Source organism: Tamandua tetradactyla, chromosome 1, assembly GCF_023851605.1.
Source record: "Tamandua tetradactyla isolate mTamTet1 chromosome 1, mTamTet1.pri, whole genome shotgun sequence".
Lineage (NCBI taxonomy): Eukaryota > Metazoa > Chordata > Mammalia > Pilosa > Myrmecophagidae > Tamandua > Tamandua tetradactyla.
Window position 1 is genome coordinate 67,515,151 of NC_135327.1, and position 18,427 is coordinate 67,533,577.

Sequence of the window (18,427 nt, forward strand, 5' to 3'; positions counted from 1 at the left end):
TGCTCGGGCTGGAGAGGGCTACTTTAGGAGGTGCCTATGTGGGGCACAGCTGGGGGCTCCAACTGAGAGGAATTTGCTTCTTAGAACCCTAGAATTGAGAAACTTCTCAGCTCAGGGCTGAGATGGTAGAGGAGTAACCCTTGGGCAGGGGAGAAGTCAGCCTAAGGCCCGGGTCTTGGGGAAGTGGTCCTGGAGGATGGGGGAGGTGGCAGTGTGCACTGGGGTGAAGTGGGCAGATCCAGGGCAGTCCTGAGTAGGGGTGCCGGGCTAGCCTGGGGTCAGTGCAGCTGGAGGGCAGCAGGTGAGGATCCAGAGCAGGAAAGGGGACCAGACTTGGGAGGAGGGTAGCACTGCAAGGAGACCAGGCTATGGGCGTAGGTGCTGGTTGGGGAGGGGATAACCACACTTCACCGAGACAGTATCCCAGGGAAGGGATTGGAACTGCTAGCTTGCTCCGTTGACCCCGTGTGGCTTCCAGCCTTTTAAGCTGTGGGTGGGAGGGGAGGCCCACTTGGATTTCTGTCAAGTCAGTTGAGAATGTTGCTAAAATTGTGGCCTTCCATGGCCTTCCGTGGCCTTACGTCAGTCAGCAGGACTGAGCCCAGGGTTGTTCTGGGGCTGGCTCTTTCTCTTCCAACAGAATTTTAGCATGGGTCCTCCTGACCTCTGCTCCCTAGTGTTACACTCTGACAAAAGGAGGTTATTGGGGTGGGCCTGGCCTAATCACCTGGGCCCCTTACAGCAGGGAGTTTTTTTTTTCCTGCTGGTGGCAGAAGGAGAAGTCAGAGATGTTCAAAGCTTGTGAAAAATTTGACTTGCCATTGCTGGCTTTGAGGTGGAGGGGCCACATGACAATGAACGCAGTGGCCTCTAGAAGCTGAGAACAGCCTTCACTGATAGCCTGCAAGGAGACGGGACATCAGTCCTGCAACCACACAAAACTGAATTGGGCCAATAGCCAGAGAGAGCTTGAAAGCAATCAGTTCTTCTCCTGTAATTCCAGCCTCATCAGCAAAGGCCCCTGCCATGTTGTGCTGGACTGCTGACCTCCAGAACTAAGAGACAATGCCTAAGTAGTGGTGTAAGCCTCAGCATTTGCAGCAATTCGTTACACAGCAGTAGAAAATGAGTACAGTGGAACACCACTTCCCCATCCACCGAAGTCACCTGTGGCCAGGGGACATGCTTTGCTCATGAAAGTACTGGGCGTCACTTCCATTTGCAGACATATTCCACCACTTCCTCTCCTCTTGCCACCTGGCACTTGCAGGGTTCGAGATGGGAACCTTTAGTCCAGCCTCACTCTAGAGTCCTCTGATGAGCAGAGCCAGCCTATGCTGGACATGGGAGCCCAGTCAGGAAGAGTGAGCTTGGTGGTGTAATCCAAGGAGTTTGGGGGCTACTTGTTCCAGCAGCATACACTCACGATCGCCTAGCTTTTCCTGACAGATACAGTCGCCTGGGCCACTACCAAGCTACATGAGGCCTGATCCGGAGAGAAACTAAGTCAGAGTCTGCTGATGGATTGTGTTTAAACATATACACTGCCACTGAAGTGGAAATGCCTGATGCCAGCACACATCAGCAATGAAGTTAAATATGTCTCACAATATGTTCTTTTCCATTTAGATTGAAAGTGTCTGGGTCTGACAGGTGATGTATTTCTGTCTCTGACTTCTTGCCATCCAAGCATTCTCTTTCACTCCCAAAGCAGCTCCTAGCATATCAGCATTGCCCAGAGAGCCAGAGAAAGTGCATTTTTTATGGGTTGAATTGTATCATCCACAAAAATATGTTCAAGTCTTAATTTCGGTCTTGGGGATGTGAACCCATGTGTAAATAGGATTTTGAAGATGTTTTGGAAGTGAGGCCAAATTGGATGGGGGGGGGGGTGGCCTTCAATCCAATATGACTGTAGTTCTTATGTGCAGAGGAAATTTGGACACATGAAGGAGGAGACAGAAGAAGGATCACTGTGAAATGGAGGCAGAGATTGAGTTATGTATGAATTGTTGGCAAGCCACCACCAAAATGCTAGACTTCAGAGAAAGCACAGCCTGCTGACACCTCGATTTTGGACTTCTAAGCTCTAAACCTGTGAGGCAATAAATTCCTGTTGTTTAAGCCAACTAGCCTGGAGTACTTTGCTATAGCAGCCTTGGCAGACTAAGACAGCATCTGTATGCAACCTTTTCCCACCTCTGCCCTGAGGGAGAACAGGGTAGGAAATAATTTCAGAATGTGAATGAAAAGCATAAGTTAAGTGAGGTATTCTCATTTGCTAATGGAGCTTTCTAGTTGAAAAATTAGTCCTAAAAAGTTTAAGCATTGATAGAATTTTCATAGGAAATGTTAGTCATGGATTCAACATACCTGAATGCTAGGGCCACAGTAGGCCCTGGAGATGTTGGGATGCATAAAACCTGTTCCTAGCTCTCAAGTAGTGTGAGAACAGACAATCCGTCCCTTGTGAGGCGTGCTTTGTGGGGACATGAAGAGCAGGTCGGGAATGGACACCAGGGGAAGAAATATTCTGCTGGGTCTTTGGAAGATGTGTAGGAGTTCTCTACATAGAAGAGTTGGGCTGGCAGGCAGGGAGCAATAGGTGGCATTTAAGGTAGCAGATGGATGTAGGCAAAGAGATGGGAGGTCAAGGATGTTGTTTTCAGGAAAGGGCAAGCCAGTTGGTAAGCTGGAGCTCTGCTTTCCTGCAGGGAAGCCTACCCTGTACCAGTGGTGCAGGTGACCTTAGGAACTTGGGGTATTCACGGTTCCCTACTCACCTCTAACCTTGAGTCTGAACCTGTTACTAGGTGGAAAGCATAGCGAAGGGGAGGAGAGGCATCTGAGGAAGCATCCCTTCTCTCAGAAGCAGCCCCCTCCCCTGCCATGCCCTACATCCAGCCTACAGATCCCATACTCCTAAATTCACCCTCTTCTCTAAGTACCGAGACTGGGCTCCTGACCTCCAAGGGCCCTGCCACTTCCCCAAATGCTATTATTAAATCATGATTCCAAAAATAATGTAAAGCTATTTATATAGTACATACTAAATTTGACATTGCAACAAGGTAAATGGAACAATTTTGAGTTCTCATGGCCTTGAGGAAATTTATCAAGAGAAAGGAAACTGTTTAAGTGATGGAGGATAGATTTTTAAAGAAATCATATTACCCTGTTTTAGTTTTCTAGGCTGCTTAAAGTGAACACTATTAAATGATTCAGCTTAAACAATGGGGATTTATTAACTCACAGTTTTGAGGCCAGGAAAATGTCCAAATCAAGGCATCATTAAGGCGATGATTTCTTGGCAGAGACCAGCAGCTGGTGATCCTTAGGTTATCTGCCACATGGCAAGGCACATGGCAGCATCTGCTGTTCTTGCCTTTCTCTTCCTGGTTTCTTTGCTTTTAATTTCTTGCTTCCATATCTCTCTGTCTCCCTCTCCCTCTACCTCTCTGTCTCTCTCATTCACTCTTGCTCTCATTCTCATTATTCAATCATTTATGAAGAACTCCAGTAATTAAGTGCCATACTCACTGAGTTGGGTCACACCTTATCTGATGTAGCCTCACCAGAAGATCCTGTTTTAAATGGGTTTATACCCCCAGTAATGGATTAAATTAAAGAACCTACTTTTCTGGGGTACATACTACTTCAAACCACCATACATGATACGGATGAACCATATTTAACTATTCAACTGTGGAAAGACATCTAAGTGATTTCCAGTTTTTGACTATTTGAAAAAAAATTGATATGAGCAGTCATATACAGGATTTTGTGTGAATGTGAGTCTTAATTTCTCCCATGATAATACCCATGGGTACAATTGCTGAGTCTTATGGTAGTTGAGTGTTTCGTTAATGAGAAGCTGAAAAACATTTTCTAGGTGTTCATATTATTTTACATTCCCACCAGCAGTACATGAGTGATCTATTTTCTCTACATTCTCATGAACATTTGGAGTTATCAGTCTTTTTTATTGTAGCCATTCTGATAGGTGTGTCATTGTAGTTGTAATTTGCATTTCACTAATGACTTTACTCAACGCCATCTGTATATTGTCTTCAGAGAAGTGTCTGTTCATGTCTGTTGCTTGTTTTCTAATTGGATTGTTATTTTGCTGTTGCTTTTGGGAGTTCTTCATATATCCTACTTACTAGTCCTTTGTTGGATATGTGGTTTTCAGATAGTTTCTCCCAGCATGTAGCTTGTCTTTCCAAGATCTTAACAAGGTCTTCCACAGAGAAATAATTTTCATTTTGGTAAGGTTCAGTTTATCAATTTTTCCTTTGTGAATCATGCTTTTGGTGCCTGCCATGTCTAAGAACTCTTTGCTTAGCCCTAAATCCCAAGGGTTTTTTTCCTGTATTTTGCTCTTAAGGTTTTATAGTTTAAGTTAACTTTTTGATAAGGTATGAAGTTTAGGTCAAGGTTTTTTGTTTTTGCCTGTTGATATATGGATATCCAATTATTCCATCACCATTGTTGAAAAGTCTATACTTCCTCCAACGAATTGCTTTTATACCTTTGCTAAAAATCATTTGGGCATATTGGTGTGGGTCTATGTCAGTGTTCTCTAATCTGTTCTATTGATTTATGCATTTATTCTTCTCCCAATACCACAGTCTTATTATGAAACTTTATAATTAGCCTTGAAATCAGTTACTGAGTAATTCCTTCTATTTTATTCTTCTCCAAAATTATTTTAATTATACCTGTTCCTTTGCCTTTCCATATTAAGAATAATATTCACTTTATCTACCATAACTCTTGCTGGGATTTTTATAAGGTTTGTGCTAACATGTATATCAGTTTGGGAAGAACTGGTGTGTTTACTATTTTGAGTCTTCTAATCCATGAAAATGCTTTATTTCTCCACTTATTTTAATCTTCTTTGATCTCTTTAATCAATATTTACTAGTTTTCAGTTTCCAAATTCTATACGCTTTGTTAGATTTACACATAAGTATTTCATATTTTGAATGATTGTAAATGATACTGTATTTTAAATTTGTTTCCATGTGTTTATTGCTGATATGTAGAAATATGATTCGTTTTTGTAGGTTGACCTTTCACACTGTGACTTTGCTATAATTATCTGTATTAAGAGTTTTGTTTGTCTTGTTTTGCTTTTATATTTCCTTTGTATTTTCTACCTAGGCTATCATGTCATCTGCAAATAAGGACAGTTTGTCTTCTTCCTTTCCTGTTATTAACATCGCTTGCCTTATTGCAATGCTGGACCTTCCAGTGCTATTTTGAATAAGGGGAGTGAGAGCAAGCGTCATTGCCTTGCTCCTGCTGAAAGCTTTCAGTCATTCACTGAGAATATACTATATATCAGTAGTATATTAGCTTTAGCCTTTTTTCTGGATGCTCTTTATTGAGTTGAGGGAGTTCCCCTCTATTCCTGTTTTCTGAGTGTTTTTTTTTTTATCATGAATGGATGTTGAGTTATATTTTGTCAGATTCCTTTGCTGTGTCCATTTACATCATATGATTTTATTCTTTCTTCTATTGATATTCAGATTACACTGATTAATGTTTGAATAATGAATCAGCATTATATCCCTGGAATAAATCCCTCTTAGTTATGGTATCTGATTCTTTTTACATATCGTTAAATTCAATTTTCTAATGTTTTGTTAAGGGTTTTACATCTATATTTTTCAGGGATGTGGATCTGTAGCTTCCTCTCCCTGTACTGTATTTGTTACTTTCGGTATAAGAATAAAAATAACTTGCTAAAATGAAGAGGGGTGTGTTCCCTCCTGTTTTCTGGAAGAGAATATGTAAAATTGGTGTTCATCCTTCTTTATGTGCTTAGTAGACATAACCAATAAAACTATCTGGGTCTGGATTTTCTTTTTCAAATTATTTATTATCATTTATTTCATATCTGTAAGTTGTGGTAGTTTGTGCTTTTTTGAGAATTTGGTCCATTTCATCCAAGTTGTAACATTAAATATATAAAGTTATTGATAGTATTCCCTTATCCTTTTGATATCTGCAGGGTCTCTGATATCCCCTCTTTCTTTCCTGTTTTTGTTCCTTTGTGTCTTCTCTCATTTTTCTTCTTAGTTTTGCCAGAGCCTTGTCTTCAGTTTTATTTTCAAGCAATCATCTTTTGTTAATTTTTCTCTATATTTTTTCTATAATTTTTCTATAATTTTTCTCTACTCTTATCTGTATTGTTTAATTCCTTCTGCCACTTTGGGCTTATGGTGCTCATCTCTTTTTTTTTTTTTTTTAGCTTCATTTAGATTATTTATAGGAGACTGTACTCTTTTTGTTGTAAACATTTAGCTTTATAAATTTCCCTCTAAGCTTTGCCTTCCACAAATTTTTGTCTGTTGTGTTTTCATTTTCATTCAGTACTATTTGTTTTCATTTCCTTTGAGACATCCTTTTGTGTCTTGGATTGTTTAGAAGAATGTTGTTTCATTTCCATGTGTTCGTAGATTTTCCTATTTTTTTCTTTTATTTCTCATTTGAGCCCATTGTTGACAAAGAACATGCTGTATTATTTCAAGTCTTCCAGAAACATTGTGGTTTGTTTTATGACCCTGGATATGGTCTATTTTGGTATATATTCAAGTACTGTGAGTACTTGAAGAGAATGTGTATTCTGCTGTTGTTAGGTGGAGTGTTCTATTGATTAGATACTGTTGTTTGATATTGTTATTGTGTTCCTCTGTATCCTTGCTGATTTTTTGTATAGTGGGGGTGTTGAAGTCTCCAACAATAATTACGAATTTGCCCATTTCTCCTTTTGGTTCTATCGGTGATTGCCTCACATATTTTGCAGCTCTCTCCTTGTTGTGTTCATAGTTAGGAGTTTGTTTTCTTTGTGGATTTATATTTTTGCCATTATGTAATGTTCCCCACTGGCAATTTCTGTTCTGTTATTATTATAGCTGATATTGCTTTTTTTTGATTAATGCTTGCACAATAGAACATTTTTCTATCCTTTTGCTTTCAACCTACCTATCTTCTTATATTTTAAGTGCATTTCTTATAGATACCACATAGTGGTCATATTTGTTTTGTTTTTATCTATTCTGCAAAATTTTTAAAATTGATTTATTTAGGATATTAATATTTTATGTAGTTATTATTATGTTAAGAGTTTAAGTTTGCCATTTTGATTTTTGTTCTCTTTTATTTTTTTTTTCTTTTCCCTGCTTCCTTGTTTGTCACTTGGACATGTTTTTATAAATTCAGTTTTGATATATTATAGAGTTTTTGAATATCTCTTTTATAGCTTTTTTGTGCTTTTGTATCCATATCTTATCACAACCTACTGGTATTGACATTTTATCAGTTAGAATGCAGTGTAGAAACCTTACTTTGTTTAATGTCTTGCTGATTTAAATCCGCTGTGTACCCCAGAAAAACCTATGTTCTTTTAATTCATCCCTGTGGGTGCAAACCTGTTGTGAGTGGGACCTTTTGCCTAGGTTGTTTCCAAGGAGATGTGACCCACCTATTCAAGGTAGGGCTTAATTCCCTTGCTGGAGTCCTTTATGAGAGTCTAAAAGGCAGAGGCATTATGGAGAGAAGGACCAGTAAACATCACCATATGCCTTCACCTTTGGCAGAGGAATACTGGATGTCAGTTGCCTTTCCTCCAAGAAGTTATCTTTCTCTTGTTGCCTTAATTTGGACATTTTCATGGCCTTCAAAATTTGTAACCTAATGAATTTCCATTGAAAAAGCAAACCCATTTCTAGGATATTGCATTCCAGCAGCTTTAGCAAACTGAAACAATGCCCATGAACCCTCCAACATTTATATAAATTTGCCTTAAATATTTCTTCTACGTACACACTGGAGATCCTCCCAGTGTGGGCTCAGGGGCCTCAGAGGCTAAGGGATCTGACCTCAGGTCCATGATAGCCATGGGGCTGACCCTTCCTCTTGGGGTCACTAATCCTGGCTCATTGGCCGAAGTGTGCCTTTGGCTTTTGACTCTCCTGGTGACTTTGCCATTGCCCTGAGTGAGTATAGACCCTGTATTTTGCTGCCTGAGTATCTTTAGAGCAGGTGAATGTCCCTGCTTGCCCAGCTGTTTCTGTTTGCATACCTTATCAGTGCCTTTGGGCTTGGGACTCTGACATTCTCTAGAAGCTCCCAGATCCCTCAGTGTGGTGGCCTACCTGCTTGGTTCTTCTGTGCTGGCTTAAGAGTGGACCCTACCCCAGCTCCCTCCTCTCAGCCAGCAGCTGCTGTCATTGGCAGATGTCTCAGGCCTTTCCTACAAAGGCCCCTGGTTTAAGGAAAGGACTGGATGTGTGCTTGGCCAGGCATAAACCCTGTACAAGCTGCTGCATCCTGTGTGATGAGACCCTGATAGGGACAGCACAGCCTGAGGCAAAAAGACCAGAGTGAGCCAGGTATCTGCTTCCACGATCCATGTGTCCAGTTGGTGTATCCAATCCCTGTGGCCTGCTGACAATTGCTGCCCGCAACTGCAGCTTAGAGGGGCCTGCTTTTCATTTGGTCTAATTTAGAGAATGGCTGAGGACACAGCAGCCTTCTATAACATCTTTTCCCTTGCATCAGGGTCTGACAGGCCTGCTCCATCCAGCCAAGAGCTGCATGGGAGAGGGTAGACGTGGCTCAGCCTAGCTCTACTGTGGTTCAGAGCTGTGTGTACCCAGAAAGACATGTTCTTAAACTTAATCCATACCTGTGGGTATGAACTCATTATGAATAGGACCTTTTAATGAAGTTATTTCAGCTAAGGTGTGGCCCACCTCACTTAGAATGGGTCTTAATCCTATTACTTGAGGTCCTTTATAAGGGAATGAAGTTCAGACATACAGAGAGGGAGAGGGAGAGGGAGAGGGAGAGGGAGAGGGAGAGGAGGGGGAGGGGGAGGGAGGGAGGGAGGGAAGGAGAGGAAGGAGAGAGAGAGAGAGAGAAAGAGAGAGAGAGAAAGAAAGCGTTAGCACCACAGAGGGAGTGGCAAGAAGCTGAACGCTGAACATCAACAGAACCTGGAGGAGACGGGAGAGGCCAGCAACGGCTACCATGTACATTGCTATCTGACAAGCCTGGGACCAAGGATTGCTGGCAGCCAGCCCCAGAACAACACAGTCTTCAGAGAGAAAGCATCACCTTGATGTCACCTTGATTTGGGGTTTCTCTTAGCCTCACAACCATGAGCGAATAAATTCCCATTGTTGAAACCAACCCACTGCATGGCCTTTTCTTTAGCAGCCAAGAAAGCTGAAACACCTTGAAACTTCTTCAAGTCATCCAGCCCAGACCCCCAGGTTCCAGGATGAGGGCAGGGCCGACCTTGACCTGAGCACTGCCTCCCCTTTTCAAACTTTGAAATATATAATCTTGGGGGACTCTCCAAGGGTATCAAATATATTTTTCATTTATTATATATAAACCATGAACATGAAGTTTACCTTGTAATTTGGAGCAAATGGGGGTAGAGGTAAGCTCTTAAAACCCTTTCCCCCCTCAGTAGCCCCTGTTATGGAGTGACCCATGGGGCATTAGGATCCATACAATTTTTCTCCTTGCTGCTCTGAACCTCTCTGAGCCCAAAGGTATCTTCCTGCACTGGACAGGCCTTAAGTAATTTGGATGCATGAGCTTTTGAGAAAGTCAGATGGAAAGAGTAGCCTCTTCAGGATTCAGAATGGCTGCAGGAGGCCCTGATCCCATGGGTTCAGAAAGAGCTCTGGGCTGTGATGCTGCAGTTCGCTGATCACCAGCAGATAGGACAGGGGAGGGAGGAGACATGAGCGTCAGCTGCCATCCACCACATGGCTGGTGTCCAGGCAGAGCCCAAGTCTTTGGTGCCCCTGAGAACAAGGCAGAAAACAGAAACAGACCCTACAAGCAGCCCAGAGAGCAGACAGAAGCACAGGGCCTCCCCCATACCACCTCTGTCCTACATCTCCCTGTCCTTCCTGAGGTGCAGCCAGTGGGATGTGCTGCTTCAAGAAATTTACACTTTGCTCTCTTGTTTTCCTTTCCCACAGAGCAGGAAGGAGGCGTGAGAGGACTGGGGAATGTGAGGCCTTCAGACTGTGTTCTCAATACCAGTTTTTCAGAGCTTTCTTGGATGTGCCTGACCAGCTCTGGACCCAGGGAAGGAGATTTAAGACCTTCTCATAGACCCTGGTCCAGGCAAGGAAACTAAAGCCTGTGAAGGGTTAGAGTTACCCAGGATGGCATACTCCTTTTAAAAATACCAATTCTCTTCTCTAATGGGGAAAAAAAAACCAAAAAAGATTGACCTACTCAGATAAGAAAGAGAAAGACAAAGGCCAAAGAGCAAATGCCACATTTTCCCCAAGGTCACTCATCTTCGTGAGAATTATACCTGGGGTGACCCTTTGCTTTTCATGAGAGAATTGCAACTTTTTGCAGCAAACCTTGCACTCTCTGCATTCAGGGCAGGCAGGGAGAGGCTGGATGGGAGATCCTGGTCTGAGACAGTGGTATTTTCTTGACTGTGTCATAGTGAAGCCGGGTCTCCTGCTGACTGTGAGAACTCAGGCAGGTCTAGTCACAGCAGGTCAAGGTGCAGGACCTTGTTCCCAGGGACCATTGTGAGCGGAACTGGGGGCAGGGTTGGGCATTCAAGTGGGGACAGGGCACCTGCTCAGAGCACCTGGAGTTTTACCTGGAATGACAGAGCGGTGCTCGTGTGCTTGGGAGGCAGGGATGGGTTGGCTCTGCAGTACTTGACTGAGCCGTGAGCGAGGTGTGCTGGGAACCGGCTGTGTGCATGAGGGAAGGGGTCTGCGTGCCCCTGCCCTGAATGAGAAGCCTTAGAGCTGCACCTCATTAAGAACCCCATAGGTGGGGTATACTGGGGTGGAACAGGGAGGGCCCCACCATCTAACCGGTGTGCCATCTCTCCTTGCCCAGGAGCGCCTCCTCATGAGCCTCCTGCCCCGGAACGTTGCCATGGAGATGAAGGAAGACTTCCTGAAACCCCCCGAGAGGATTTTCCACAAGATTTACATCCAGAGGCACGACAATGTGAGGTAGGGCTAGGGGGCAGCCTGGCAGCAGGCCGTAGGGGCCAGCTGATGTGTTGGTGTGGGGGTCTCCAGTGGTGAAGGAAGGGAGTGCTGGTGAGCAAATGGCCTGGCCAACAGGGCAGTGGGGTCACGCTTTGGTTTCTCGGGTGATGCAGGTGACCCTGGCTCTTTCCAATTTCTTATTTCAGCCCCTTCGAGCTTTCCTTGATGGTTACAGGGTGTCAGAACTCAGTCCCTGAAACCAGGCTTGGACATTGACAGTTTGAGTTGGGAATTTGCCCGTGTCAGATTAATATCTGCTGGTGATGCTGATTGGTCCCAGGCTCTGGGATCGGCATTCCCATGTCTCCCACTCTCTCCACCTTGTAATTGCCTAGGTGGTAGGCATTATTATTCCCATTTCACAGGTGAGGAGACTGAGCCCTCAGAATGCAGAAGCCATCCCGGGACACTCCGAGGTTTGCTTGTTGGCTTATTTTCTAAGATGCTATTAAAAACATCTGATTTTATTAGATTGTACATTCCTTTCCAAAAACTTTCCACTGAAGTGTGAGATAACTGAGTAGGGGTGAGTGCTCTCTGTTCTGGATGGATATGTTTCATACACATGCATGTAGGGAGATAGCAGGTTTGAAACATTCCCAAAGCACTTTAACTTTCTGCTGTTCCTTGCTAGTTTCTATGGGCTTTGGTCAGTCCTTGCTGACTACTGTGCCTGCTGGGGCAGGCCTAGGGTAGAGCATCACCAGCTGGTACTTGGGCATCTGAAATGCTTTGAGAAACCTCAGCTGAGGAGGCTTGCTGCTTTGTCCTTGTCCAGTCTCCCTGTATGTCAAGCCAGAGTTGTCCATTGATATCTCAATGGCTGCTTACCAGGCAGTGGCCTGAGCTCCTTCTTTATAGAACTTGTTTACTCCTCTCTCATCCCGTGTGGCAGGACCAACATTCTCTTCAATGTGCAGATAAGGAAGCTGGAGCTGGGTGAGGCTTATGGTGTGTGGAAAGCAAACATGGAGCCACGTGGGACAACCCTAGACAGTGCCTCAGACCCTTTCTGCTAACTTCTCTGTTCTGTCTGATTTCACCTCATCCCTGTGAATACTGGGCCTCGTCACCTCCGTTTCATAGGTGAGGAAGTTAGACCCAACCCAGCGGAACTCGGGAGACCATGGTTAGCCTGCGATTAGCCGACTGGCATGTCATTCTGGACTTTTCCTGTTTCACCTCATTGTCCCTCTCTAATGGGTAAGGAGATGATGCAGTGCCCAGCCCCCTGCTGAGAAGGCCAGCCCACCAGAATGAAGCCAGGTAGCATCTCAAGGGAAAGTCAGAGCCTCCCCTTGCAATGGGGAGGGCATCATGTGGCCCAGGCCTCCTGGGGCTGTAAGTGGATGTGGGCAGCATGGGATGGATGCCTGGATGACTTTCCCTCAGTTCACTCTCAGATCCAGAAAGGGCAAATACAGATTGGATAGTAACTACATTTCTTTACTGCCGAAAAGTTTTCATCTCCATCCCCTAGTCGGGCTTCTTGGCAACTCAGCAGCTTGGAGCCAGTTCTGCTGGATACAGCTGAGGTCAGAAAGGAAGCTTAGCCTACCTATCACTGACAGCCTCAGTTTCTCCCCTTCCTCCTCCGGTCACCCTCCAGCAGCAGTCAGAGATACCTCTCTACATCCCAGATACCAGCACCTCACTGCCTCCTCTGTGATTCTTATTAAAACCGTCTAGTGGTTCCATGTCCCTTCAGGATTAGACTCAGTAGGCTCAGCGGCTGATGTCATCAGGATTGGTGTGTTAAGGACACCCAAAAATCCTCTCCCCCCAAAAAACACAATGCAAACATTGCAAGAATTGTTAACATCAATTTTTTCAGATCTCTAGAAATTAATTAAAGGCTTGCAACAATATGAGAAGTGTTTACTCAAGAAAAATGGCTAAATCTCAGTAACAGAGCAAGCTTTGTGGTGTTTTGACATGCCCAATTCCTCTGTCGTACCTCAGCTTGGTGGTAGCCTTGGAAGTCAATAGCCACAATCACAGTGAAAAACCAGCCACTGCTGGAAGGACCAGAATGGGGTTGGAGCCTTTTCAAAGCCGCATTTTAAGAGAAGTATCATTATTTAACTTGCCTGGAAATTCCCTGGTAAGCTCCCCATGCATAAGGCTCATCTTCATGTGACCTGATTCAACGTTCACTTAGTGTGAGCAGCCTTTCCTCAGTGCATATTTCAGAAACACTCCGTGGCAATTGTTTGACTCACAGCTGTCTTAAGTGGTGATAACAGTATAGGTTATCAGAGGAAAAGCTTGGGAATGAGTTGTCCACAGGCCGTTTTGAAAAGCTCAGGCTTGATCTGGCTGATCAAGCAGGAACCCAAAGTGGGTTCAGTACAGCGCCTAGTCCTGAGATGGGTCCCATAGTCAAATAGCAGACAGTGGGACATCATGAAATGTGGTTTTGATGCATGATCGTGAGCTTGGTGAAAGTGGGTCTCATGGCAAGGAAATCAAAGAGCTGATACAAGCGTAGGCACCTTCCAACTCCTGCTGTACCCTTCCCTGTTGAGGACTCTGGGCTAGTGAGGGGTGGAGGGTGCAAGCCCACTTCTCATTCTGGGCTCTGTGGCCGCTTCTATACTGCCTGCTGCTGGAGATGAAATAGGACACTTCATCTTAGGAGGAGCTGAGACAGAGCAGGGCAGGAAGGAGTGGGGCCAAGTTCATAGAAATTTCTATCTAGCCTAAGGTCGCCATCTTCAAAGGGCAGCTGTTTGGTGACTCCTTCCTTAATAGCCAGGAATGGCCATTTTTCCTTACCTTGGCACCACGTGGAGTGGTGGGAGGTAGTGTAGGTTCAGGAGGCCCCAGCATTACAGAAAACCCAAGAACACTTTGAAAAAAGATGAATACATGATTGGGGAGTGGGACCATATTTTCAGATGCCTCTTCAAGTCTCAGAGTTTTAAAGACAAAAATAATCCATGTTCATTTTTTCTTCATTTCTTAGATATTCTGTAATGAACATGCTTTAACTTCATAAAAAGAGAAAAACAGTAGAATGTGTTCTTTTTAATGTCTTAGAGTCTCTAGAAAGTTATGGATTGTGATGAACTGTGGATTAGTTAGGTCAGTGTTAGGTTCTGGAAAGCCTAGACACCCAAATTGATAAAGGCTTCAACACAAGAGAAGTATGTTTCCTGCCCTCATCCCCGATGGGGGTCGGTCGCCTCCTCCAGGCAGTAATCCAGGCAACCTCTTTCATACCCTCCCTGGGCCCTTGTGGTTACCTGCATCCAGCTAGTCAAAGGGAAAGAGGAAAGTGGCCGAGGTGGGGAGGTGTGTGAGGAAGACTACTCACTCCTTACAAGCACATGCCTTCTGCTCACATGCCACTGGCCATGCCTCCATCATCTGGTCACCCTGGAGGCAGGGCGGGGTGGTGGAGGAAGGGGGGAGGTGGGCGTTGATGGTGAGCTAGAGCTCCCATAGACTGTGGACCATGGTCAGCAGGGCTCCAGATGGCTTCGTCATGACACTTGTGTGACTAAGACAAGCTCTCACAGCGGTTCTGAGCCTCAGTCTGCTCACCTGTAAAATGGGTACAGCACCTGCTTCCAGGAATAAATGAGATGATTTCTTTTCAAGTGATGTGTCCATGTAAATGTCTGCAGCTCTAGCTGGGTTGCCCTCCGCTGAAACTACTCGAGGTGGTGTCTGTCTCTCGGGGGTTAGCAGATGGTGCCCCCCCCCCTTTCTCTCTGCAGCATCCTGTTTGCGGACATTGTGGGCTTCACGGGTTTGGCCTCGCAGTGCACAGCCCAGGAACTGGTGAAACTCCTTAACGAGCTCTTTGGGAAGTTTGACGAATTGGCCACGGTAAGGATAGCACTTTTCTTTGTGTGAGTTAAATTTGACTTGCTTCTGCAGTTAACCATGTGCCAGGTGGATTCCACACAGTGGCAATGTGATATAGACCCTTGGCTAAGCACTTCTGCCCAGTGTGGTCTATAAATCACCCATTGTTTTTAGCTTAACTATTCATTGCTTCATTGCCTGGGGCCTGCACTGCACTTACTAGATAAGAAAGTGTTTGCCCAAGCAGAGGCCAGCACTGTTTTGCATAAAGAGTTTCAGAGTGGCAAGTGCTAGCTCAGTTGTGCACATGGGGTGCCTGGGTGGGAACGAACCTGTTCTGCCCTCCACCCTTCCAACCCCAGAAACGATATCCCTGGCCAGGCACAGCCACTTTACTCTACAGCAGTACTTGCCTCGGGGCTCGAAACTGTGCTCCATGGACCAGTGCAGGCCCAGAGGCAGACAGCTCTTTGCTGCCTGTGGCTTAGGAGAAACCCTGAGTATTTGGAAGCAAATGTCAGTGGAATTCTCATTCTCATCCCACAGGCAGTGCTGTCCATGACTCCCCCTCTTGCAGACACAGGGGATAGTTCCTCAAAGTATCTCATTACCAGTACTGCAGAAACTAAGACAGATCAAATGCTCCCTTTCCTTTCTCCTTCTGCCCGGGAATGAGGGCTTCTCAGCCCATTGGCTTAGCTTCTGAGCCTCTCCATTGCTGCCATCTGTCCCGTGAACCTCAGCCCCCTCTTGTTGAAAGGGGGTGTCATCATTTTGCTCACAAGGGTCATACAGGAGGCACTCAAGGTAGGCGGGGGGTGTCTCTGCCCTCACATGAAGCCCCTCTCCTGGCTGGGGCCCCAAAGCAGCTCTGCCTGTTTTGGATGAGTCCCCTGGCTTCTCCAAGACAGTACAGACACCTTAAGTTGTTTGTTTTTTTTTTTTAAATGTTTTTATTAAGAAATCTTCACACACATACAGTGTATGTGTACAATCAATGCCGTTGTCTACATGCAAAAAAAGAAAAAACTACTACATCCCATATCCCTTACCCCTCCCTCTCATTGACCACTAGTATTTCAATTTACCCAATTTTCTCCCTTTATCTCCCCCGTTATTTAATTAATTGATTTATTTAATTTATTTTTTGCATGGGCAGAATCTGGGAATGGAACCCGCGTCTCTGGCATGGCAGACAGGAGCTCTGCCACTGAGCCACCGTTGCCCACCTTTTGTTTTTTATTCTTATTTTTTTACTCATCTGTCCATACCCTGGGTAAAAAGAGCATCAGATACAAGGTTTTTACAATCACATGGTCACATTATAAAAGCTATATAGTTACACAATTGTCTTCAAGAATCAAGGCTACTGGAACACAGCTCAACAGCCTTAAGTTTTTGATGGCAAAGAGTTCCCCTACTTTCTTGCCCTCCCACAACCGATCCTTTGTGTAGACAGCTGGGTCAGGGACAAGTGTAATGTCACTTTGCTGTACCTCATCTGTCCTGGGCATGGAAGGCAGTCCGTTTTCTTAGCTCCTTGCCTGTTGCTTTTCTGTTATTCTAGAACATTTGCCTTAGAATGGGGCTCCCCTGGATTCTTGCCACTCATACTTCTTTGGTCAGCAGCCACTGAGCAGTATTTGTGGCAATATTTGTGACTCATATTCTTTGCCTACTTAAAGTGGGCCAGGCCCGCTCTCTGTTCTGCCTGTTTTTAGGCTTCTTTTGTGAGTTATAAACCCATAGCCCCTTTTCTGCCATTCCAATGTCTAAGAGCTCTAACAATGGAAATTTTTTTAAATCTTTGTCTCACGTAGTGTGACTATACATTCTTCTGAGGGGGGAGGGTGGGGGGTTCGCAGGGCCCCCAGTGGGGGTGGCATACCACATATAGACTGCCTTGCTTTATGGAATCTATGTATCTTAATTCCAATGTGTATCTAGCTCTGATGATTTCAGATAGTGGATGGAAGACACTGCTCTCGTGTAATCCTTTTGACCACCCTGTAGTGCATGTAGGGAAATGGAGTTACAGGCTCCATTAGTCACATTCCTTGCAGCAGTCATAAAGAGCTGCCTGCGGCCATGGGTAGAGTGGGCACTCATAGCTGGTGTACAGCGGTGACTTGGAGGTGAGTGGGAAGTGCTGCCGCATGCTCCTACGTAGGTAGTGGGGACAGAAATGCAGACATATCATATCTACCTGGCTAAAGAGTTAGATTGGGCGGAGGCCAGCTCAGATTCTCTCTAACTGGCAGAGGTTTAGCGAGGTGATTGGAGGTGTGGAGAAATCCTGGGAGCCTGTTGCGGAAGCGTTGGATAAATAAAGAGGGGTTAAGGGAGGACCAGGTAGGGGGAAGGCTGGGGAGTGAGTATGGGCTCCCTTATAGAAGATTTCTGACCCCCTTCAGGAGACTCCTGGTAGGATATTAAAAGATCCTCAAAAGCCACTGCTTACTTTCCAAATGGAAAGGACGAGGTTCTCAAATTTTTTAAAACTTCAAGCTTTATTGAGTAACTGATTTCACCCCCCCTTTTTTCTTTGATTTTTGTTTTTTTCACCCCCCCTTTATTAATGCAATTTTATTGTGATATATTCATACACCATACAATCCATCCGAAGTATACAATCACCAGTTCACAGTATCATTACATAGTTGTGTATTCATCACCACAATTTTAGAACATTTTCATTACCACAGTAAAAAAATAAAAATAGAAAAGAAAACACTATATCTTATACCCCTAATTCCCTCCTATTATTGACCTGTAGCATTGGTGTGGTATATTTTTACTGTTGATGAAAGAATATTAAAATATTACTGTTAACTATAGTCCATAATTTGCAATAGGTACATTTTCCTTTATATCCCTCTATTATTAACTCCATGTAATAGTTTTGCACATTTGTTCTAGTTAATGAAAATTTTTTTTTTATATTTATACTGTTAATCACAGCCATGGTCCACCACAAGATTCACTTGGTTATACAATCCCATATTTTAAACTTTAGCTTTACTTCTGGTGACATAAGTGACTATAAATTTCTTTCAGTCACCTTCGCATACAATTCAGTGCTGTTAATTGTACTCATAATAATGTGCTACCATCACCTCCATCCATTTCCAAATATTGAATTCAACCTAATTAAAATTCTGTACCTATTAAGCAGCCACTTCCCATACTCCAGCCTCATTCTGTCTCCTGGCAACCTATATTCTGTATTTTGTATCTATGAGTTTACATAATATAATTAGTTCATATCAGTGGGATCATGCAGTATTTGTCCTTTTGTGTCTTATTCCACTAACATAATGTCCTCAAGATTCATCCATATTGTTGCATGCATCAGGCCTTCATTCCTTCTTATAGCTGAAAAATATTCCATCGTATGTTTATCCCATATTTCGTTTATCTATTCCTCTATTCCTCGGTTGATGGACACTTGGGTTGTTTCCATCTTTAGGCAGTTGTGAATAATGCTACTGTGAACATCATGGCCCTTCAGTTCTTCTGGATTTCACCCCTTTTCATCTGCCTTT

General features: G+C 44.2%; 1 protein-coding gene across 3 annotated transcripts in view; it reads left to right on the top strand.

The window, feature by feature from the left end:
- Positions 1-18,427, top strand: part of ADCY1 (adenylate cyclase 1) — a 215,517-nt gene that overhangs the window by 63,529 nt on the left and 133,561 nt on the right. For all 3 annotated transcript variants that reach the window (XR_013158577.1, XM_077118667.1, XM_077118671.1), the window contains exons 3-4: positions 10,909-11,027; positions 14,792-14,903. Coding sequence is in view for 2 of the 3 variants with exons in the window: in XM_077118667.1 (XP_076974782.1) it covers positions 10,909-11,027; positions 14,792-14,903 (231 nt within the window). In the remaining variant the exon portion in view is untranslated. The remainder of the gene's footprint in view (positions 1-10,908; positions 11,028-14,791; positions 14,904-18,427) is intronic.